Genomic DNA, 23,455 nt, shown 5'->3' with positions numbered 1-23,455 from the left:
TGCTGAGAGCCAGAATTCAGTGCTGGGCCCCAGTTCTCCCCATCTGTAAAAGTGGGTCCACATTTTACAGAGGGCTGGGATGTCTGAGCACATTAAAATCTCCTGGTTTTCTGAGATAGGGTTCATCTGTGTAGCTCAGGCTATCCTGGAACTCACTATGTAGACCAGGCTGGCCTCGAACTCACAGAGATCTGCCTGCCTCTGCCTCCCAAGTGCTGAGATCAAAGGTGTGTGCCACCAACGCCTGGCTCACTCAGGGCTAGGTAGAGAGACCTTGTCACAAACTAAACACAAATAAATAAAGAGTGGGGGAAACAGGATAAATAAATGATAAGAAAATGAATGCACAGATGGCTGAGTGGTTAAGAGCAGTGGTTCAGAGACCCCGAGTCCAGTTTCCAGCAACCACAACTGTCTATAACCAGCTGCTCCCAGCCTTCCTAACGCGGAGATCCTTTCATACAGTTCCTCATGTTGTGGTGACCCTCAACCACAGAAATGTTTTCCTCACTACTTCATAGCTGTAATTTTGCTACTGTTAAGAATTGTAACGTAAATTTCTCAGTTTTCCAATGGTCTTAGGTGACCCCTGTGAAAGGGATGTTGGGCTCCAAATGGGTCGCGACCCACAGATTGAGAACCACCCGTAACTAGTTCCATGAGACCCAATGCCTTCTTCTGGTGTGCATTCATGCACAAAGACAACTATATACATAAGACACAAAAGTGAGTAAATAAAATCCTTTAAAAAATAAAGGAGTGCTTACTGTTCTTGCAGAGGATGCTGGCTGGGTTTCAAGCACCTACAGCAAGGAGTTCACATCTGCCTGTAACTCTCTGACATGCAAGGTGCACATAAACTCACATAACCTGGCACACATACCCATAAATAAAAATAATACATCTGTTTAAAAAATTAAAACCGATAAATAAGTTGAGGTGAGACAGCAGAGGGCCAGAGATGCAGAGTCGCACAGCCTTGGCTGAACCTCACCACACGCTCACACGCCAAGGAAAACCCGCTGTAGCAAAATCTGTCAAATGATTTTAAAAAAACAAACAAAAACTTTCTTTTACTGTATGAGAGTGAATTTGAAGTGTCTATCACAGGGACCCACATGGAGGAGGAGGACCGGCTCAAACAGGTTGTCCTCCGACCTCCACACATGTCTGGCACACATGTAATACATCAATAAATGCACAAAACGATCAAAATCACCAGAAACCCCCAGTGTCTTTTCTTCTTCTCCTTTCTGCGATATGGCCGCTCGCCGCCATCACCAAAAAAGCCTACATTTCCTAGAGTCCCTTGCAGCAAAAGGCCACATGTCCCGCGCTGACCAATGGGATAAGAATTCATCCACAACTTCCAATTTCTGCCTCTCAGGGAGCCTGTTGGCTCTCGAGCTTTTGGATTCCAGCCCTGGCGAAGCTGAGTCTCCTGCTGGTTTCTTGAGGGCGGTGGTGGGTGGGGGATGCTGGCTCATGACTCAGCTGCCAATAACTTTATTATAAAGACAGGACTCTCTCTCTCCACTGCCCCAGCACTGCATCCTCCCCAGAGACAGCACGTGCCACACTGAATGAAGGTCACGTAGCTGCTGGGAGCACCTCGGACGAGCCCGCAGCCCCATCGACTTCTTTCCACCTAGAGGATGCAGGTTGGGGTTCCACAGAGTCCTGTGCAATGTCCAATAGAGTTATGGGTTCCCAGGCCCTGAGTTTACAGTTGAGGTCCAATTCATGGCCACTGTGTGCACCCAAGTGAGTGTCCCCTCTCCCACTGTCACTCCGGATCAAGCAAGGATTCCCCCTGGTCATTCGGAGGGCCCAAGCAGGGTTCCTCCAGACACTTCGTCTTTTCGTCTGTCGACTGGCCCCACATGTGGTTGTTGACCCCCAGCTGAACCATCTGGGCATGGTGAATAATGAGAGGACCTGGAGTCTGGGGGGCTGCTGAAGAGGCAGGTGGGAAGGGTGGGGACTGTGGGGAAGAGACTGGAGGCTGCGGGAAAGACGGAGGCTGCGGGAAAGACAGAGGCTGCGGGAAAGGTGATGGAGGCTGCGGGAAAGGTGATGGAGGCTGCGGGAAAGACGGAGGCTGCGGGAAAGACGGAGGCTGCGGGAAAGACGGAGGCTGCGGGAAAGATGATGGAGGTTGCGGGAAAGATGGAGGCTGCGGGAAATAGGGGAAAGCTGGGGTACCACCCTGGCGTGGATGTGAAGATATTGGCTGTGGACATCCTAGCCAACTGGGAAAGAATGTAGGGGTCCCCAGTGACAAGTCCTTGCTGAAGACCACCCGCAGGCTGTCCATCTGTGCCTGCCAGGCGCTGCAGCTGTGGACATAGGCAGAGTAGGCAGCAGACATGGCAGCCAACCTTTGCCGCTCGGCCTCTAGCTGTGTGCTCTGCTCCTTGAGGGCTCTGGCCTCTTGCTCCTTCTTCCAGCGCATCCGGTGTGCCTGGAGCTTCTGTGGTTTGAAGGTGTTCGCCACCTTCCTGGCAAAGATCGGGGAGTGTTCATCCAGCCACACAAGGCTGTGGAGCAAGCTGGCCGTGTTGGGGCTGAGCTGGGCCTGGGAGCACTCCAGCGGGAGGAGGGGGATCACACAATCCTGCCTTCCCGACTGAGTGAGGCTGTTCATAAGGGCATGGTTGACTTGGTGCAGGCTCAGGCGACAGTCGAAGTTGGTGGTCAGGAGCAGAATAGTGTATCCCGAGTGGTCGATGGCATCTTGGAGACAATGCAGCTCACCACGCCCAGGCACCTGAAATTCCTCACAGAAGGTGGCCCCATCGGGCACCCCAAGGGTCTCCAACTTGTCCCGGATACGTAGGGCCACGTGTTCATCAGCCCTGGCATGGATGACCACGAAGTTATAGAATTTCTGCTCAGATGTTTCCGAGTGACCCAGAACGGGACACGTGGGGGCTGGGGGAGCAGGACAGCTGCTGGAGGAGCAGGTGGAGGGTGGAGGGGAAGGAGGCAGTGTAGTGGAGGTCTGGGGGGATGGTGGCTGTGCAGGGGGGCTGGACGTGGTGTTCTGCCGACTGTCATCTCCGATAGAGCGCAGAGGCGACATATGACTCGCCACAGACAGCTGCCTTCTAACACCTTCCGTGGGTGGCAAAAGAGACTGGGAACCTTTAGAACCCTCTGTACATTCAACCGGGTGGTGGACACTTGTGTCTGGAGCAGCCAGAGAGTCAGGGAGAACTGCCGAAGTCACCTCAGGGGACACCTCTGGGACCCCAGTTCTGTGTGGTGACCCCAAGGGAACATTGGTTTCCACTGACGGGGGCCAGCTCACTTCCTCAGGTTCTTGGCAGCCTGCAGGGACAAGCTGAGACTCAGGGGAGGCCTGGGGTGTGTCACAGAGTTTGCTGGGTCCATGGGTTCCACGTTGTGGACAGAGGAAGGGCAGAGTGGGTGACTGGCTGATCTCCAGGTGGCTGGCCAGTGAGGCCGTGCTGCCAGTGGAGTGTAGAGAATGCCCCCGGCTCCAGTCTGATGATGTGTCAATGGGTCGAGGCTGGCTTCTGGTCACTGAAGGAGATGCTGAAGTTGGCGGTAGGCAACCCTGATCAGAATGTAGTGGCTGGAAGCCATGGGGGTCCCCCATGGTGTCTGAACTACACCGATCCCAGGCCTCCTTCTGGAGTTGGCCCAGCAGGTGGTCACCCTGGGAGGCAAGGTCATGGAGAGCCACCTGGTAAGCCATGTCCCTTGTGGAAGCTGGACACAGGTTCTCCTCAGCCAGCAGGTGGTACAGGCGAGCCACAGTCCAGGGTAAATCTGGGGGCTCCTCGGGGCTTTCTGTGTTGACCTCGCCTGCCCACTGGCGGACTACTAGCTGGGCCACTGTGTCTGCTTTCAAGGACTGCAAAGAGGTCCTGGCCTCTGTGTTCTGGCCCAGAGCCAAGAGCACCATGGCGTGAAGAAGCTTGGACTCCTGGCTGCCTGGGTGCAGACTCTCCAGCTTGTGTTCCAGGTGGACCAGCCTGTCCCTTCCCACAGCTCCTAAAATGCCTAAGATGCCATGGAGCGATGGGCCTGGGTTGGCCATGGGTGAGGAAGGATGAAGCCTGGAGCCACAGAGGCTGGGGCGGGTGAAGACATGTTCTGGATCAACAGCCTCCTGCACGTGTGTCTCCAGCTGCAGGGGATCCTGGAGGATGGTGCAACGGACCTGTGGGAATGGAAGTTCACTGTGACTTACCCCAGCACTGAGAGGCAGAGGCAGGGGGATCTCTTTGAGTTCCAGGCCAGCCGGGGCGACAGAGGGAGGTGTCTCCAAACCAGCAGGAAGGCTGTGGTCAGGGGGGAAAGCACTGGCCAAGCATGCAGAGCTGCGGGCTCTGCGGGTTCCACGCCCAGTGCTGCACAGCCAGATGTGGAGAGTGAGCGGGTGAGCAGATGTGTGAACTGGCATAGAGGCTTCTCACAGGGACCCTCAGGTGGGAGGACCAAGTCTGTCACTCACCCCCACTCTCTCTTCACGGCTGAGAGGAACTCAGAGGCTGTTAGTCCTAGTGCCCCGACACCAGCCTTGCATCCACAGCCAGGCTGGGATGGGGCTCACTCCTGTCCCACCCCAGTGCCCTGCTGGCTTCTCAGGCAGGGACAGGTGTGGCTGCTGTGACCAGACAGTCTAGCATGGAGTGGGTGGAGGCCAAGGATGCTTCTCAGCGCCTACAGGGTCCACAATGCCTCACAGAGAATGAGCCGGCCATGTAAATGTCTGGCTACTCAAGAGGGACCTGGTCTAGAGCAGAAGTCAACCCACAGACTTTGCACACAGATGACTGAAAAGTCTTCGAAGACTGAACTTTGAGCAGCAGAGGTGGGCTGGGCCCAGGGCCCAGGTCAAGGGAGTCAGGTAGGCAGAGGGAGGGGCCTAATGACCATTGGCAGGTAGGGGAAGTGACGGCAGATGACAGACCAGGAAGGTGTCAGAGAGGCTGCTGGGAAATGGAGGCAGTCAGGTGTGAAAGTGAAGACAGACGCAGTGACAGTGGGAACAAAAGAAACAGCTAAGCCGGAGAAAGGAGGACATTCACAGTGGGCCAGCTACCCATCATGATTGCAGACAAGACTAAGCCTGGAAGAGGGTGGGGAACTCAGGGAGTAAGGCTCGTGTTGGCAGATCTGAGCATTGTGGGCCTAAGACAGAGACAGCACCTGGACAGGACGTGAGAATGGAGAAGCCTGGGGTGGGGGGAACGGACATTCAGGGGAGGACACAGCTCATGCAAAGGCCCTGGGGCGGAGGACACAGCTCATGCAAAGGCCCTGGGGCGGAGGACACAGCTCATGCAAAGGTCCTGGGGCAGAGGACACGGCTCATGCAAAGGCCCTGTGGCAGGGGTCAAACAAAGCCCTACCAGATAAACCCCTGTTCTGGCCTCCCCATCACACCAAAGCCTTGTACCATGTGTAGGTACATGTCCTCATGTCCCTTTTTCTCCCCCACACCCGTGCAGTCTCTTCATAGACTGGGCATTGCTCACACAGCCTGGGCATTGCCATGGGAGATGCTGCACATGGAGAGGGCACACGCGCAGGCATCAGGCAGAGCAACAGGAAGTGATAAAAAAAATCACCTAAGGTCATTTCAAGAAATAAAAGTGCCATGGAGGAAATGAACCTGAGACAGAACCTGGAGTGGGGGATGCCCTAGGGAGGGCAAGATCAGGCTGCAACCCTGGCAGAGGTGAGCTAGTTCAGAGAGCTCCCTTGGAGAGTGTGTGAGCGCAAAGGCCCTGGGGCGAGGGACTCAGCCTAAAGAGCAGGGATGCTGGCCTGTTGGAGCAGAGAGAGAGGGGGTACCAGGGCAGCTTTGACCCCGAGGGAGGTAGGCGCCCTGGAAGGCTGTGAGCAGAGGCCCTAGGAAGGAAGCACCTGGGGGCACCAGGCAGAGGAGACAGCGTTACAGAGTTAAGCAGGGCTTGTCCCTCTCTCCCTCATCTCTCTGTGCCTGCTATCCTGTCACTTATATGCACTGTCCTATCTCAGGTCTTTGCATGGCTGTCCCTCCAGGCAGCGCCCCTCTCCGCGGCAGGGCACTCGCTCCGCACCTGACGAATTTGACTCCATGTTGTGGAAGAGCCATCATGACCCACACCAGACCCCAGTGTGGGCCCCAGCAGGAGCAAGGCTCAGGTACAGCTCTCTCTGTCTAATTCCCAGTATCCAGAGTGCCTGACACACAGTGGGTGCATGATAAATGCTGACTCAGTGGGTAGGGATGCGTCACACTGCCAAGTTGGATGATTTGAGTTCAGTCCGTGGACCCATGTGGTGGAAGGAAGACAGAAAAAAGTTAAAATTACTAAATAAACAAATCCCAGCATTCAGGAGGCAGAGACAGGCGGGCAGATCTCGGAGTTTAAGGCCAGCCTGGTCTACAGAGCAAATTCCAGGATAGCCAGAGCTACACAGAGAAACCCTGTCTCTAACAACAATTATAAATAAAATAAGCATTCAGTGGAGGAAAAAACTCAGCACATGAACAGGACAGTACGTGCTTAGTAAGTGCTTACTGAGGCCTGGAGACGAAACTGAGTGGCTAGCATGCTTATCTGTCATACATGACGCCCTGCGTTCAACTCCCAATGCCAGGTGGGGACAGGGTTGGGGGGAGAAAGAGACACAAGAGAGGAGAGAGAAATGTTATTGACACAGCTAAGCAATGAACAGGCAATATATAGCAGGGCGCACAGTATTTGGGTATTCGAGGAGTTTTGTTTTGTTTTGTCTTGTTTTGCTTTTTGGTTTTTCAAGACAGGGTTTGTCCCTGTCGCCCTGGCTGTCCTGAAGTTTGCTCTGTAGACCAGGCTGGCCTTGAACTCAGAGATCCTCCTGCCTCTGCTGGGATTAAAGGTGTGTGCTACCACCCCCCTGGAGCAGGAGGGTATCTTGAGACGAAGGGATCAGGGCCAGCCTAGGTGAGTTCCAGGTCAACCTGGTCTACATAGTGAGAACTGACCTCAAGATACAAATAAATAACATAGCATAAATGACATAAAAATCAAAGTAATTATTTTTAAGAGCGGGGTGGAGGCGCTCAGTGGGTAGAGCTCTCATCCAGCATGTGTGAGACCCTGGGCTCTGTCCCTAGTATGAACCAGGACTGGTGGATGGGGGTGGGGCGGATGAATGGATGGGAGAATGGGGTCCCTTTCTCTCTTGCCTGGCCTCCCTCTGGCAGAAATGGCAGTCTCTGTGGCACAGGGTCCCCTCCCCCAGTCTCTAGAGACTGTCAGCTTTGGGACTCAGGCACTGAGGGCAGCCAGGGGACTTGGAATGGTTCCCAGGCTGATCTTGCATATACCAGGGGCAGCTGGCTGCAGGAGCTGCACCAGGCCAGTCCCTACACCTAGCAGACAGTGCCTGTATTAGTCTGGGGACAGGGATTTTGACAGGAGACATTGAGGTAGAGAAAGCGGATCTGGTCAGGAAATAGAGACCAGGAGAGGGATTTGGGGGTGGGGAGGGTGGGGGTTTGCTGTGTGGCTGGGGGAGACCTGGGAGCTGGAAGATCTAGGAATTTGGGGGCACTGGGGACTGAGCAAGCACTAAGGATTGCAGGCCTGGGTTGGGGCAGGAATTGGGCCTCAGATCTAAGTGTCCACGGGAAACAGCTTGAGGAAGCAGAACGGGCTGCAGGTGGGGGCCCAGCGTGCCACCCAGGCTGTCCACGGCCCTGCAGGTCCGACACCTGTGTCCCCTCTGTTTCATCCTACCTGGCTGTGGGGTCCTGGGCTGGTGGATTTCAGGGTCCCTGGTGGCCGCTGGAGGAGGAGGAGGAGGGAGAAGAGGGAACAGTTCCACCCCTTCCGTGTGGGGGAGGAGCAGATGAAGTCATCTGTGTTCCGCCCCAGAGGGGAAAGTCCCCAGGACTCCCCGGACCTAACACTGCCCTCTGCCCAGTGCCACCGTGCCACGTGGAACAAGGCAGAGCTCCCATTGTATGGAGCCAAGGCAGGGGAAGGAGAAACCCCCACCCCAGAGACCGAGGAGCTGGTGGCCACAGACCTAAATTAGTGACATATATTCTGGGTATTCGCAAAGCACCACGTGGCTAAATTCACAGGAAGCCTGGTGATTTATGCCTATTAGTCCAGCACACTGGAAGCTGAGTAGGAGGATTGCCTGAATTTCGAGCAAGCCTAACTACACAGTGAGACCTCCATCTCAAAACTAAATTAATAGGCTGGGCGGTGGTGGTGCACGCCTTTAACCCCAGCATTCGGGAGGCAAAGGCAGGTGGATCTCTGAGTTTGAGGCCAGCCTGGTCTACAGAGTGAGTTCCAGGACAGCCAGGCTACATAGAGAAGCCATGTCTCAAAAAAAAAAATTATTAATACAAAATAAATAGAGTGCAAGTGGCTACAAGGAAATCTATTTGGTTGAGGATATTTTTAGCGTTTTATTTATCTATTTTGAGTGTGTGTGTCTGTAGGTCAAAGAAGACCTGCTGAGACTTCACAAGGACACAAAACAAAACAAAAATTAGAAAGATATTTCTGGATATTTAGTATTTTAAGAAACAGTCTTTGGCCGGGTGGTATCTGGCTCATGTCACTGAACATGATGTCTCCAAAGCTCTGGACGTTGGAGATGGTATTAGAATAGCCTGTGTTTTCCTTGTGTATGTGTACACTTTTGTGGAAGTCAGGGATTGGTATCAAGTATCTTTCTTGGTCACACTCCAAGCACTTCAGCATTTTTCTCCTGCTCCTGAGTTTTGCTGTTTTGAGACAGGGTCTCATGTAGCCCAGGCTACTCACTATATAGCCAAGTGAAGACAGACGCTAAAAAAAAAATCCCACAGTAGCTCGGAAATGAGTATAATAAAGGGTTATTTATTTAGGGGTAGACTCACAGATCACAGTCCTCTGCATGAATGGGGAACAGTACAGAATCTGGCAGCGGGAAGAGAGAGGGAAAGTGCTTCACAAGGCTTTTATAGTATAAGAGGCCACGCCCAAGAAGGCGGGTAACTTAAAAGCCACTGCCTACTCAGGGAGGCAGAGGCTGGCGGATCTCTGGGAGTTCAAGGCCAGCCTGGCCTACAAGAGCTAGTTCCGGGACAGGCTCCAAAACTACAGAGAAACCCTGTCTCAAAAAAAAAAAAAAAAAGCCACTGGCTGAAGGAGTTCCTACAGTAGCGAAGGGTGAAATTTGAGCTCCTAATCCTCCTGTCTCCAGATAAAGGGGAACAGCCGTATTTGGAAGGTTATGTTCAGTCTGCCGCACCTTACCACCCCCCTCCCCTACACCTCACAGGAGGGAAACCCTGCAATGGGCCCCTCCTGCTTCTCTGCCAGGGTGGCTCAGCAGCTGTGAAAGGAACACACACACACACACTGTCCGCCTGGCCTCTGATGCTCATAAAATTTATTATAGCAATACTGAACCCCAGGGTTTGAGGAATATTGGACACTCAGTCCTCAGCCATTTTCTCAACTGAAACAATTTCACGTCCCACGCCATGAGGACCAACTGTCAGGGTAGGAAACCGCTTGCTATTATGGTCCATGCCATACTAAAGGCACAGGAATGGGCTATCATCAGGCCGTGGTCTTAAGTGAGTCTCAGGCTTTCTTTCACTGACTCTGCTTGCTATACAGCATCCAGCTTAGAATTCTTTTTTTTTTTTTAAGAAACGATTCTTACGTACATTTCTTTTTTTAATAATATTTATTTATTATGTATACAATATTCTGCCAGAAGAGGGCACCAGACCTCATTACAGATGGTTGTGAGCCACCATGTGGTTGCTGGGAATTGAACTCAGGACCTTTGGAAGAGCAGGCAATGCTCTTAACCGCTGAGCTATCTCTCCAGCCCTGGCTTAGAATTCTTGATCCTCCTGCCTCTCCTGCCACAGTGCTGGCATAGGATGGCAGGAATGTGCCACTACTACTGGTTTCCCTGACTTTTTTCTTTTAGGGATTTTTTTTCTATAACATTCTCGAAAAGTTTTTTTCTCCTAGAACATTCTAGAGTTTTTTTTTCTTCGAAAGACTGATGGGAGAAGGTTAACTCAGGGTAGCTGAGGACCTAGTATGCAACAGAATTATTGGGAAAAGCTGGCTGAAACCAACTGCTGGCCCCGACCTGTCTCTACTTCTTCTCTTCCAGGGCTTTCTCAGTGATTCCAGGAGCGAAGGGGCCCACCAGCCACGTGACCGGCGTGTTCTGGGCCACGTACTCCACAGTGTGGTCAAGGGCCTCCCGGGCTCTGGCTATGCGTTCGCGGGTCTGGGCAAGAACACTGGCTGTGAGGTCCTGGAAGGAGTGGATGCTGGAGAAAGTGGCCTGAAGGTCGTCCACCTGGCTGCGGGCCTGCTGGGCCTGCTCCCGGATGTGGCCAGGCAGGCCCTGGATGCTGGCCCCCAGGGCCACACACGTGCTCTGTAGCTGCTGGGCAATGTCCCTGAACATGCCAAGCGCCTGGGCCTCCACCTGCTGGAAAGGGGAATGGGGCAGGGTGAGAGCCAGCAGGGGTACAGCCCAGCATTGGGAACAGGGATCTGGCTCTCCACAGGCCCCAGTAACCTTTTCAAAATAGATTTACAGGGAGACGTGGAAGATGCCTAGAATCTAGACTCATCGGACACAAAAGCCAAACAGCAAAAATTGCAAAACATACACACCTCAAATCAAATTACAACGTGGGCGCTAAGAGGCCAGATGTGGTGGCCATACAGTTGTGATCTCAAAACCAAACCAAATAACCTCCACAGTAATAATAAAAATACAAAAATTAAAAACCAAGCCAAAATTCCAGGCGGTGGTAGTGCATACGTTTAATCCCAGCACTCAGCGGGCAGAGACATGTGGGTCTCTGTGAGTTTGAGGCTAGCCCGGGCTACAGAGAGAGAGTTCCAGGACAGCCAGGGCTACATAGTGAGAGCCTTCCAAGAGAAACCAAGAGAAAAAGGAAAAAAATCCAAAACAAATCAGAATCAATCGTGTCAAGTCTGGATTCTGCGGTCACCCCAGGACAGGAAGCCCGCTGTGCATAGAGCAGGGCCTGCAGACACAGGGAGCCCTGGGCCCCAGCGTGTACCTCTGGCTTAGCTGGGTCCTTTTCTGCATCCTGGGGTGTCTTCTGGTTCCAGCTGACCCACATCTGGTGCAATTTCTCCTGCCCCTCCCCCAGCCTCTGGTCCACACCCTGCTTCACGGATTCCATCTGCAGCACAGAGAAAGGGGTGAGGGTTGAGGGAGCCTGTGCCCCTGACACCGGGTTCCAGTCGGGGACAGCAGGTATGGGGATGCTCTTCGTTTACATTTTTTTCCGTTTCTTGCTAGCCAGGAATTGACTCCGTAGCCCAGGCTGGCCTCTGCCAGGATGAGAGGCAAGCGCCAAGGAGTCCCCTTGGGCAATGCTTGATGGATCCTGCTCCACCAGCAATGATCGTCAACTTCAAATGAGTAAGATGGAATAGTACCTTAGCTGGACTCAGGACCCACTGACCAGCACCCCTAGGTAGCCAGAGAGAGAAAAAGAAGCCTGTGCCCCACACACCCTGGGACAGTCTAGACAGTCACACTGGATTCATCCATCAAAGTCCGCAATTCCTCTTTCTCAACTGTACTTCAGTCTCACACATGGTCAGACAATGAATGTGCCTGGCTCAGCAGCCCAGACTGTGCCCTTTGTTACACAGCCTGAGCTGACTCACACACCATGGTATGGAGGAAGCCACCCCAGGGCAACCAGTCCAGTCCACCTAGTGAGATCCCAGCTCGGGAGGGATGGGAGCTGCAGGAAGGCGACCCCAGCCCTGGCCACACCCCAAAGCTCACCAGGCTGAGCGCATGAGTGAGTTGCTGCATCGCCTCATGCGCACTCAGTCTGGCATTGCGCAGCTTGCCCAGTGAGTGCTCGTAGGCGTGGTTGCGTAGCCGTTCCGACAGCGAGCCCAGCCGGACGAAGTAGTTCTGCTCCTGTCTCTGCTGCTGCAGCGAGGCCATGTCCGAGCCCTCTGAGGACGTGGCGATCAGGGCTGTGGCACAGAAGGAGAGAGTGCTTAGGTTCACAGTGCCCAATGCATGGCCTCGCTGGGAACCTGAGGCAGAACGCTTGCAAAACTCTGGCAACCCAAGCTACAGGAGACCATCTCAGAATAAAAAGCAAAAAGAGGGCTGACGGTGTGGGTGTGGCTCAGCGGTAGAGCAGCTGTCTAGAGGCTCATCCCCAGGCCTGGGCCAGCAAGATGGCTGGCGGGCCAAGATGCTTGCTGCCAAGCCTGAGAAACCCCCGAGTTCAATTCTTGGATCCCACAGTGGGGAGAAGCGACGGTCGGAAGTTGTGCTCTGGATGCCACATGTGCACCTAGCACAGGCACACCACATAGGATTAAAATGAAATATAGTTTTAAAAATTTGAAAAGCAGCTTCAGCTTCCAGCCTGAGTCCCTTTCTTTTCCATCTCCCTCTCGAAGAGGAAGCTTCTGTTTCTCCCCACTTCTCCCCTTAGCCCCTCTCCCCTTCCTTTCCATAACCCACTACATAAATATCCAACCTCATGCTGGGCGATGGTGGCGCATGCCTTTAATCCCAGCACTTGGGAGGCAGAGGCAGGCGGATCTCTGTGAGTTTGAGACCAGCCTGGTCTACAAAGCTAGTTCCAGGACAGGCTCCAAAGCCACAGAGAAACCCTGTCTCGAAAAAAAAAAAAAGCAAATAAATAAATAAATATCCAACCTCACTCTGCAAAACAAAAGAAAAAATGAAAGAAAGAAAAGCAGAAGGTAGTGGAACAGGAAACAGGCTTGTAAAGATGTGCTCCATCCTGACTGGTCTAATACAAAGCCGACTGGCCAATAGCCCGGCAGTAGAGGGGCAGGCAGGGCTGGCAGGCAGAGAGAGTAAGTAGGAGCAGGAATCCAGGCTCAAGAAACGAGGGAGAAAGAGAGGAAGTCTGGGCCAGCCAGCCAGGCAGCCACCAGCAGTCAGACACGGAGGAAGCAGGAAAGGAGGGTACACAGAAGGAAAGAGAGGTAAAATGCCCCGAGGCAAACTCAGACGAAGAGAAACGGGTTAATATAAGTTACAGAGCTAGTGGGACAAGCCTAAACTAAGGCCGAGCATTCATAATTAATAATAAGTCTCCATGTCACGATTTGGGGGCTGGCAGTCCAAGAAAGCCTGCTACAGAGAAGGATACAGGAGGATGGATCCTGGGGCTCCCCTGGACAGCCAGCTTAGCCAAGTCTTGTGAGCCCCAAGTCACTGATGCCCTGTTTCAAAACAACAAGGGGAAGAGTGGCTGGGGCAGACAGGCTCACCTGTGGCTTTGGCAGACACACTCAGAGGTCTTTGAGACAGCAGGACAGAAAGTCAAATCCCAGGGCTTTTTGCTTTGTTTATTTGTTTTTTGAGACAGCATCTCACTGTGTAGCCCAGGCCAGACTCAAATTCATAGACATACGCCTGCCTCCGCCTCCCAAGTGCTGGGATTAAAGGTGTGTGGGATCACTCCAGGCAAAATCTTATGTTTTGAAAAAATTTTTTTTCCTTCCCATTTCTCCTTACATAGTAGATTTTCAAAGGAAAACAGCTACATTTTGGTCCAGGCCATCTGGTTTGTAGCTCTCTTGGAAGCTGGGGACCACACCCCGGGAAGTGAAAGGAGCCCTGTGTTCTTAACCAAGGCAAGGGCAGGAAGCCATGGGCAGAGTGTGGCGTGACATAGGAAGAGACAGGCCTGTGTCTCTGGGAGACAGGCAGCTCAACTGACCTCCAACTCCAGAGCCCTGCATTCACCTCCCAAGTACTGGGGTGACTGGTGTGCTACCATGCCTGTCTGTTGTGCCGGTGACAGAACCCAGGGCCTCAAATGCGCTAGGTAAACGCTCTATCCACAGCTCAGTCTGAAGCTAATTCTGGTATTTGAGACAGGGGCTTGCTATGGAACTGGCCTAGAACTGCTCCAGTTTCCTTCCTCAGCCTCTCAGGTGCTGGTGACATGTACAGGCCCCTTGCTTGGGCTCCTAAGCTAGCTCCACAAGCCTCTGCTAATCCTTACAAGCCACCTGGGTCCTATAGGACATGTGTCCTCACCAGGGATGTAGTTGGGAGGTCAGTGGCTAAAACCAAGCCTGCTCAGGCAGGAGCTGCCGCCACAGGGCTTCTGGTTCGTTTGGACACTGCACCCCATCCTTGCCCAGGCTGGTGTCTGCTGATCTGCTGAGGTGCAGGCGGGTCTCCCCCACAAAGGGTCACTGTTGGCTAGGTGTGGGCATTGCTCTCGTTTGCATGAATACATGCCACTGCCACTCAAAACCCACAGGGCTGCAGGCTCACGGCCAGCCTAGGAGGAACTGAGACCTCTAGGGATGGTGGTACTTGGGAGGTAGAGGCAGGGGACCATCCCTGAACCAATGGCTCAGGGGGAAAAGTCTTGTTGTCAAGACTGAATTTGATTCCTGGAACCCACATGGTGGATGGACAGAATCTACCAGAGGACGTGGAGGGCTGAGGGCAGAGGAGGGTACCCTCTTGGGGGAGGACCAAGCATAGGGCCGGGGTAAGAACACTCACCCAGCTCTGCATCCGTCAGGGGCAGGCGGTTGTCTGCCCAGGCCTCTGATTTTACAAGCACCGTGTCCACTCCGCTAATCACCATCTGTCCCACTCGGGAGCCCATGACTGACTGGACGCCGCTGGTCACTGCTGACTTGGTCATGTCCACGCTACTCTGTACAGCCCCCCGGGTCACATCCACTGCTCCGGTCACCCGAGTGGTCACTGTGTCCTTTGCACTGATCACTGAGTTGGACACCATTTCTCTGGCCCCAGATACTGTAGATGACACCAGTTCCTTAGTGTCCGCCAGAACCTGCAAGACGGGACACGTGAAGGTCGTTCTGCACCCGGATCTCCCACCCAAAGAGGCCAGAGGGGTGTCATTCCTGTGTGGTTAAGACTTTAGCAGAGGCAGGCAGATCTCTGTGAGTTTGAGTCCAGCCTGGTCTATAAGAGCTAGTTCCAGGACAGCCAGGGCTACACAGAGAAACCTTGTCTCAACACACGCACGTGCACACACACATACACATACACACACGACTTCATAGTTGGGTAATGTGGCACACACAGGTCTTTAATCCCAGCACTGGGGAGGCAGGTGGATTCTGTCAGTTGGACTCCAGCTTGGGCTACACAGTGAGTTCTAGGTCAGCCAAAGCTACTATTTCAAAAAAAAAAATTAGAATGCAGTAACTTTCTAAATTCAAATCACACCCAGCTGTGTGTTCTCAGGCAAGTCACGCAATCTCTCTGTGCCTTTGCTTTCTATTTGAAGGTGCTTCTGGCTGAACCTGCATCTTTCCCAATTAGTTAAAAATTTAAAAAAAAAAAGATTTATATTATTTTTATTTAAGTGTATACATCAATATAGGTATATGTTCTGTGTGCAGGGGCCCTTGGGGGCCACTTGGAGTTCCAGGCAGTTGTGAGCTACCTTCAGGTAGCTCAGTTACCATTTCACTGGGTACTAGGAACCAAACTCAGGTCCCGAGGAAGAACAGCACTCTTGACCACTGAGCCATTTCTATAGCCACTTAATTAATCATGTAAGAAAGTAAATAGTTTACATTTCTTTTTACGTGTGTGTGTGTGTGTATGTGTGTGTGTGTGTGTGTAGAGGTCGGAGGACAACAGGCAGTCAGTTCTATCCAACTCTGTGGATCCTTGGGGATACAACTGAGGCTCGCAGACCTGACTGCAGGTCCTCACTGAGCTATCCCTGGCTGGCTCCACCCTAAATTCACTGTGTAGCTGTGATCTCTGCTACAGCCCGGGTTCAAATGCCAGTTTGGCCACATGCTCATCCCGCTTGTCCCGTGTAGCCCAGAGGGTAAAATGACCTTCCAAGCACCCAGAACGGAAACACAGCTCAGCCCCTCCCAAATGCAAAGCCCAGAGCCACAGCACAGGCTCTGTTAGAAGAATCAGGAGACTCTGACCCTGAACTGCTCCTTGCGAAGGACACCTCGAAACAGAACTGTGTCAGGAGAAAAAGAGCTGGGAGTGGTGGGGGAGCTCGCTGCTGGGTTCTGGGAGCAGTGGGGGCACTCACTGCTGGGAGCGGTGGGGGCGCTGCTGGGAGTGGTGGGGGCGCTGCTGGGAGTGGTGGGGGCGCTCGCTGCTGGGAGTGGTGGGGGCGCTGCTGGGAGTGGTGGGGGCGCTCGCTGCTGGGAGTGGTGGGGGCGCTCGCTGCTGGGAGTGGTGGGGGCGCTCGCTGCTGGGAGTGGTGGGGGCGCTGCTGGGAGTGGTGGGGGCGCTCGCTGCTGGGAGTGGTGGGGCGCTCGCTGCTGGGAGTGGTGGGGGCGCTCGCTGATGGGAGGCCTCCAGCTGCAATTACACCCAGATGTGGGGCCTCTGTGCAGAAGCGGTGACCTGTCCTATTTTCCTGGAGTTGACACTATTCCTGGGCATGGCATCCAGGAGGGGGCCCAGCCCACAAGAACATGAGAATGAAGTGTGTCCCTATCAGAAAGCACGTGATTCAGAAGCCAGATAAGATGGAAGCTAGCTGGAGACCCCACCTCACCTAGAACACCCCACCCACAATGATCTGAGGGCGTGGTCAGTGAGGGGCTGGGAGCGGGGCCTGGGGGTACACAGAACATTCAAGTCCAGCTTAGGCTATCTAAGTAAGACCCTGTCTCAAAAAAAAAAAAAAAAAAAAAAACAACAACAAAAAACCACACACACACACAAAGAGAACATTCTACTAGTTTGGATTTGGTTAATGGATGTTCTGGATATTAGAGTTTCTGGTTCAGTTAAGAATAGCCCGGCGATGGTGGTGCACGCCTTTAAACAGTACTTGGGAGGCAGAGGCAGGCGGATCTCTGTGAGCTCGAGGCCAGCCTGGTCTACAGAGCAAGTTCCAGGACAGGCTCCAAAGATACACTGAGAAACTCTGTCTCAAAAAAAAAAAACAAAAAAAAAAAAACCAAGCAGGGGCTGGAGAGATGGCTCAGTGGTTAGGAGCATTGCCTGCTCTTCCAAAGGTCCTGAGTTCAATTCCCAGCAACAACATGGTGGCTCACAACCATCTATAATGAGGTCTGGTGCCCTCTTCTGGCCTTCAGGAATTCACACAGATAGAACATTGCATACATAATAAATAAATAAATTTAAAAAAAAAAAAAAACCAAGCAAACAAAAAAACAAAACAACAAAAAAGAATAGCATGTGAGAAAGTCCTGGGGAGGGTTCTGATGGGTGCGTTTGCTGTATAAGAAAAAAGAATAGCATGTGAGAAAGTCCTGGGGAAGGGTTCTGATGGGTGCGTTTGCTGTATAAGAAAAAAGAATAGCATGTGAGAAAGTCCTGGGGAAGGGTTCTGATGGGTGCGTTTGCTGTATAAGAAAAAAGAATAGCATGTGAGAAAGTCCTGGGAAGGGTTCTGATGGGTGCGTTTGCTGTATAAGAAAAAAGAATAGCATGTGAGAAAGTCCTGGGAAGGGTTCTGATGGGTGCGTTTGCTGTATAAGTGGACCCTGCCTTCCTGGGTTTAGATTCCTTCCCAAAGGCTTACAACTCTGTTTGTTTGCTTGTTTTTTGTTTTTTTCTTTTGTTTTTCATTTTGTTTTGTTTTTCGACCAGATGACAGTGTGTGTCCTTTCCCCTGGGTTGGGTGGGATCCAGATGGTGTTCTGACTGTATGTTGCCACCTTTTCTGCCCAGTGTGGTGGGGACTGTGGGGGCTGTCGTATTTGTGTTATGGATAAAGCTGGGACCTGGTGGGCTCAGGCAGGGGCTCAAGGCAGAGTCAACCGACGCTAGCACTGACCTTCTCTGTCGGCTGCTGGAGGATGGGCAGGCTTTCCTGCAATCTGTCCAGCCCGCGGTGCGCGTACTCACTGGCCGTCACAACTGCAGGGCACCAGAGAAAACACATCCACTGTAACTGCCCTTCAGAGGCGGGAGAGCCACCCAGGGCCAGTTTCAGGGAACTGGAGTTCAGAAGTGGGGGTGACTCCCTCCACAGATGGCCATGAGGAACATTCTCCAAACCCTGAGGTCCTCAACTCACTCTGGGGCTCCAGCTTGGACAAGATGGGTTGTGCCCCGCTGACCGCCGCTGCAGTCAGGGTCTTGACGCCTTTCTCAGCCACGTCACACACGGTCCTCACGTGGGGGTAGCTCTCCTTTGTGGAGGCATATGCAGCACTCACCATCTCACACGTGGAGCTGATGAGAGGCAGGTTGGCCATGCGGCCCACCACGCTGGGCTGTGGAGAGCAGGAGACTCGGTTAGCAGCTCAGGGTGCCCACAGGTATGCTCCCAATTTGGGGGAGCAGACCAGCTGGGCTCCACCATGCCTGGTACAAACAATTGCACAAGGCAAGACACCGGAAGGTCCCATCGGGTGCTTCTGGTGGCTTGCTTGTTTGAGAATTGGACTGAGCACCCAGTGAAGTGTCAGGCAGTGTGGTGACAGAGGAACTCCATATTTGTCAGGCACTGGTTATTAGAGCACTGTGTTCCATCCCCAACCCTAGAAACCTGGCGTGACAGTACATGACGTCATTCAACACAGGCTGGGGCCTCTAAGGTTCAACTATGACAACTGTACCCTGGGCTACATAGTGAATTAGAGGCTAGCCTGGGCTAAATGACAGTTTCAGAGAGATGAGGAGAGACAAAGAGATATAAGAGGAATTCAAAATCATCCTTAGTCATATAGTGAATTTGAGGCTAGCCTGTGCTATGTGAGACCCTGTATTGAAAGGCCGGGCCTAGCATTCAGAAGGCAGAGGTAGGGGAATCTCTGTGAGTTCCATGCTAGCCTGGGCTACATAGTAAGACCCTGTCTCAAAACTAAAAGAAAAGAAAGGAAAGGAAAAGAAAGAAGCAGGGAGGTAGATCTCAGGACTTCTTCCCTGGCCAGCCCCTCCCATCCCAGCCCCCAGCAGGATGCCATGGAGCACCCTTAGGAGCCTAGGGCTCCGTGCAGCTCAGCCCCTCACCTGTGGGACAGGTTCTTCCACAGCAACCTGGACTTCAGTAGGGACATCTGACCCGTTGCTAGACATGGTCTCGCAGCAGATGCTGTGGGCAGAAGAGACAGTCAAGTGACAGCCTGCCCCAGGAACACAGGAAGCAGAGATGACCTATGACCCTTCCACCCTGTCAGAGCCCAGTCATCAGTTCAGAAGGTCCAAGGTGGGGCCCAGTTCACCACAGCACCTCAACCCCTGACCCGTTGGTGTTAAAGAGCCGACCTAGCGACCCAGGTGCATTCAACAAATCTGCATCCCTGAGCCATACCCCAGCCCCTCATGGAGGATTCTAGGCAGGGCTCCACCCTGACCACGCCCCCAGGCCCTCACTGGGGGGATTCTAGGTGGGGCTCTACCCTGACCACGCCCCCAGGCCCTCACTGGGGATCTAGGCAGGGGCTCCATCTGACCACGCCCCCAAACTCTTATTTAGAACCCCCCCAACACTGGATGGTTGTGACAGAGGTCCTTGGCCACACCTAGCAGATCCGTCCATTTAAAAGTTTACTTTCACCATCTATTAAGGAGAAAGGTCAGGTCTAACACCGCTCTCAAGGGCACTGTTCCCCTCGCGGCCCTCTTCCACGTTACCACACAGTTGACACTGATGCCACACCTGTTCTGCCATAGGAGGGGGCTGTACCCCTTGTGGGTCCCAACCTAGATGCCCAGCAGAGAGGAATTTTTTTAAAAACTAACAATTTCCCCATGTGTTCAAGACAGAGAATTCTCACAGGCCAAGATGTTCAGAGACGAAATGTGTGAAAAAGTATTCAAGACTTTCTCTCTTCCTCTCTCTTTCTCCTTAAAGAGTATTTTGGGGCTGGAAATAGCTCTAAGGAACCGAGACTGTATTGCTCTTTCACAGGACTGGAGTCTGACTCCCAGCATCCGCAGGAGTGGGCTCACAACTGCCTGTGATTCTAGCTCCGGGGCTCTGAGGTCTGGATGCACATAACTAAAAATAATCAGCTAAGCCAGGCGGTGGTGGCGCAGGCCTTTAATCCCAGCACCCGGGAGCAGAGGCAGGCGGATCTCTGAGTCCCAGGCAAGCCTGGTCTTCAGGGTGAAAACCTATCTCAAAAACAAAAACAAAAATGTAAGTCTTTGTGTGTGTGTGTGTGTGTGTGTGTGTGTGTACAGAAAAGTTAAGAAAATAGTAAATCTTAGAAAGGTTTATGTTTTGGTTTCATGTGCACGCAGTGGCCAGAGCTGGAGTTAGGTGGTGTGAGGCGTCTGATGTGAGTGCTGGAAACTGAACCCAGGTCCTCTGAGGGAGAGGCAGAAGTGCCCTAACCGCTGAGCCATCTCTCCTGTCTGATTTGTTTATCTTTACATAGATGTTAGAGGATCAGGAAAATAGACAGACTAAGAAGAAGTTTGGGATGGAGGGCGGGTGTAGAAGGCAGGTCCCTGAATGTTAGGCCAGGAAAGTTATATCACTTATTCAAAAACCAGGCCGGGCGGTGGTGGCGCACGCCTTTAATCCCAGCACTCGGGAGGCAGAGGCAGGCGGATCTCTGTGAGTTCGAGACCAGCCTGGTCTACAAGAGCTAGTTCCAGGACAGGCTCCAAAACCACAGAGAAACCCTGTCTCGAAAAAACAAAAACAAAAAACAAACAAAAACCAGTTAAAAGTGGGACTGGGGTCAGTGGGCAGAGCCAGCACACCCCAGTGATGCCCCCAGAACTACAGAAACCAGGGGTGGTGGCACATGGGGGGAAGATCAGGACTTCCAGGCCATCCTTGGCTACATCGTGAATTCTAGGCCAGCCTGGGTTACGTGAGACCATGCCTCAAGAAATAAGGTCGGGTTTTGAACCAATAAGAGATCATGTCTGAGGGAAGCAGGAGTCTCAGCTCATTGAAAGCAGCTTTGGGATGGGCCATGCTGTCTTCCCCACCGGGTTCTGCTGACTCACAACACTGAGTTTAAAGGTTGCTCCTAACTCAGACACCAGCACCCCAGGAAATTTTGTTGTGCCAGGTCTGAACCCAGTAATTCCAGAACACTGGGTCTGTTCTGGTGTGTGTACAATGTTTGGGGCTGGTCCCAAGGGGTGTAGCCCATGCTAGGCAAGCGCTCTCCACTGAGCCACACTTTCTGTTTTATTTTCTACATTTTATTTATTATGTATCATGTGTGTATGTGAGTGGATGCTCGCCACAGTATGCCCAGGTCGAGCCCACAAGACAACCCGCAGGAGCAGATCCTGACTCTGGAGCCCCCTGGGAGGATCTCAGAGGGCTCACCCCTTGTTTGCCGTGAGCTCTAACTCAGACTCTCGGGTAGATTGCTTGGTGGAGTCTGTGGGATGCACAGTAACCAGGTCGGGCACTGCCGCCTAACTGCTCTAGGAAGACACCAGCTTCCGGTGTGCAAGAAAGATTTCCCAACAGCGGAGTCAGGTGATGAGGGTCAGGCCTCGGGCCTTGTAAGGTCCACCCACACCTTACCAGGGGTGTGGCAAAGTCTGATTGATTCCTTAGGAGTCAGTCGGACACACTGGAGCCCCCCACTCCAAGCAAAGGGTGGCCGGCCGCTGCAGATAAGCACTTTCTGAATTCTTGGGGTCTGTGATTGCCTTACACCGGCTCCAGCTGCCAGGAACTGACCCTCCCCCTCACGTCCCGCCCACAAGATTACTTCCTCTGCTGAGTCAGCCAGAAGCCCCCAGGGTCAAAGATTGCTGCGGGTCAGGGTTTAGAAGTGGTCAAGGAGTCTTTTTGCCTGGTTTGGTGACAATCCTGTCATCCCAGTATTACTGGGGGAGGCAGGGGGATGGCAAATTCCAGACCACCCTAGTTTACAGAGTAGGCCCATTTCCAAAACCGATCACCAAGACAGAAACAAAGGACTGAGATTCTAAGAGAAGGCGGCACCAGGCCCGGCTGGGGACAAAATCTCAGGTCATAACCTCCTGTGGAACAGGCCCGCCTTTGTGCCTCCCCTCCCTCACGCATTCTAGCGGCTGGGGCCAGGCCAGTGCTGGGCTGGACCGAGGCTGCCCTGCCGGCTTGGTTGCTCTGGGGGACAGGAGACTCAGTACCGGGGAGGAGGGTGGAGCCGCAGGTCAGGAAGCATGAGACGTTCATTTGAGCACAGCTCTAATTCTGGGGACCCAGGACGGTAGAATCCACCTTCCCTGGCACTCAGGAACTCAGTCCCTACCGCCAAAGTCCCAGGGTGGCCAGGCCAAGAGTTGGAAGAGCTACAAAAGTTGGAGCCTCCGGTAAAAGTTAGTCTCCTGTAAAAGTGGAGGGGCCTCTGATCCTCCCAGCAAAAGTCTCGTGTCTCCCTCCTCCCCTGGGGCGCCTCAAGATCGACCCTGGGGCCCCCAGCTCTCACCAGAGTCCTCAGGTGGTCGAGGCAAGGAAGCTACCCTCCCAAGGCCAGCTTGGATCTGCCCGGGAGGGGCGGGGCGGCCTTTTGGACCCCGTGGGAGGAGGGGCTTCAGAGTGACGAGACAGACGACCAATCAAAGGGTTCTATGTTTTAGTCCCGCCCACCCACTTACCCACCTTTCTCAGGAGACCAAGTTGCCCGTTGAGTCCCTGTAAGACCTAGAGCCCTGGTCCTGGATGGAGTGGAAGTGAGGAAATCATGGGTAATGTCCTTTCCTGAAAGTTTTCTGGTGGGCGGTGTCCTTGAACCCCCGCATGTTTCCAGACACCTCAAAAAGGCTTGTGGATCCAGCGGATGGTTGAATGACATCTTTAAATGTGCCAAGTGATAGTCTCCATCCGGACGCAGGGACTCAATAGCCAAGAGTATGCACAGTCCGGATGAGGCCCTAGGTGAAAGCTTGCCTTCTCTCGACCAGCCTGAGGCGCTCACCGTGCCGAGGCCTTCTGGGACCCAGAGATGGCCATCCGTGCTTCCCAGACTCCTGGGCCAAGCAGGCCCTGAAGCTGCCCACCTTCCTGAAATCTTTCTCCCGGTTGTCTGTAAGCCAAGGGGTTAACCTCAGACGGCCTCAGGGGCTAAGAAAGAGCTGAATATGTTTGCTGAGGGGGTGACCATAGTTGCTGGTCCCCGACCTCTCAAGTGGGGGTAAAAAAAATGGGCACAGACGTTTGCAACTGCGCATGTGCAAGCGTGAGCCCAACCTGGGGAGGACCCACCCTTGCTGAGGTACCGCAAATCTTTCCCGACTTCCGTTTCGGACCCCCTTTTTCTGGATTGCTTTGATGATTGTGTTCCTCATCTTCCTGCTTCCACTGAACAATGTGGCCTTCACAGGGGCAGAGGAGGGATGGGGCACACTGCCGGCAGTGGTGCCCTGCCTCCGATGGTGCCTTCTCTGTGTGCCCCCCATGGCGCCCCTTCCTTCTATGCCCCTGATGCATGCATCCCTTTCTCTATGCCCTGGCACCTTTCCTTTTGTGATCTGTGATCCCCGACAGCGCTCC

The 23,455-nt window shown here is 53.2% G+C and overlaps 2 protein-coding genes across 3 annotated transcripts; both read right to left on the bottom strand.

Annotated features, from left to right (window-relative positions):
• Positions 1–1,045: 1,045 nt before the first annotated feature.
• Ticam1 (TIR domain containing adaptor molecule 1) lies at positions 1,046–7,840 on the bottom strand. Of its 2 annotated transcripts, XM_075942633.1 has the most exons (3): positions 7,749–7,840; positions 6,081–6,260; positions 1,046–4,192 (listed from the first exon to the last, which is right to left on the bottom strand). In XM_075942633.1, the coding sequence occupies exon 3, from the start codon at positions 4,067–4,069 to the stop codon at positions 1,787–1,789; it is 2,283 nt and encodes a 760-aa protein (XP_075798748.1). In that variant the 5' UTR covers positions 4,070–4,192; positions 6,081–6,260; positions 7,749–7,840; the 3' UTR covers positions 1,046–1,786. The 2 variants fall into 2 exon arrangements, with proteins under 2 accessions (XP_075798748.1, XP_075798747.1); XM_075942632.1 differs by lacking the exon at positions 6,081–6,260.
• A 1,849-nt stretch (positions 7,841–9,689) lies between these two features.
• Plin3 (perilipin 3) lies at positions 9,690–22,473 on the bottom strand. The gene is made up of 8 exons (XM_075942631.1): positions 22,392–22,473; positions 19,009–19,090; positions 18,071–18,269; positions 17,828–17,910; positions 14,566–14,863; positions 11,827–12,026; positions 11,084–11,209; positions 9,690–10,479 (listed from the first exon to the last, which is right to left on the bottom strand). The coding sequence occupies exons 2-8, from the start codon at positions 19,072–19,074 to the stop codon at positions 10,135–10,137; spliced, it is 1,317 nt and encodes a 438-aa protein (XP_075798746.1). The 5' UTR covers positions 19,075–19,090; positions 22,392–22,473; the 3' UTR covers positions 9,690–10,134.
• Positions 22,474–23,455: the final 982 nt, after the last annotated feature.

Source organism: Microtus pennsylvanicus, chromosome 12 (genome assembly GCF_037038515.1).
Source record: "Microtus pennsylvanicus isolate mMicPen1 chromosome 12, mMicPen1.hap1, whole genome shotgun sequence".
Lineage (NCBI taxonomy): Eukaryota > Metazoa > Chordata > Mammalia > Rodentia > Cricetidae > Microtus > Microtus pennsylvanicus.
Note: the sequence above shows the minus strand (reverse complement) of the source record. Positions and strands in the feature narration are given on the sequence as shown.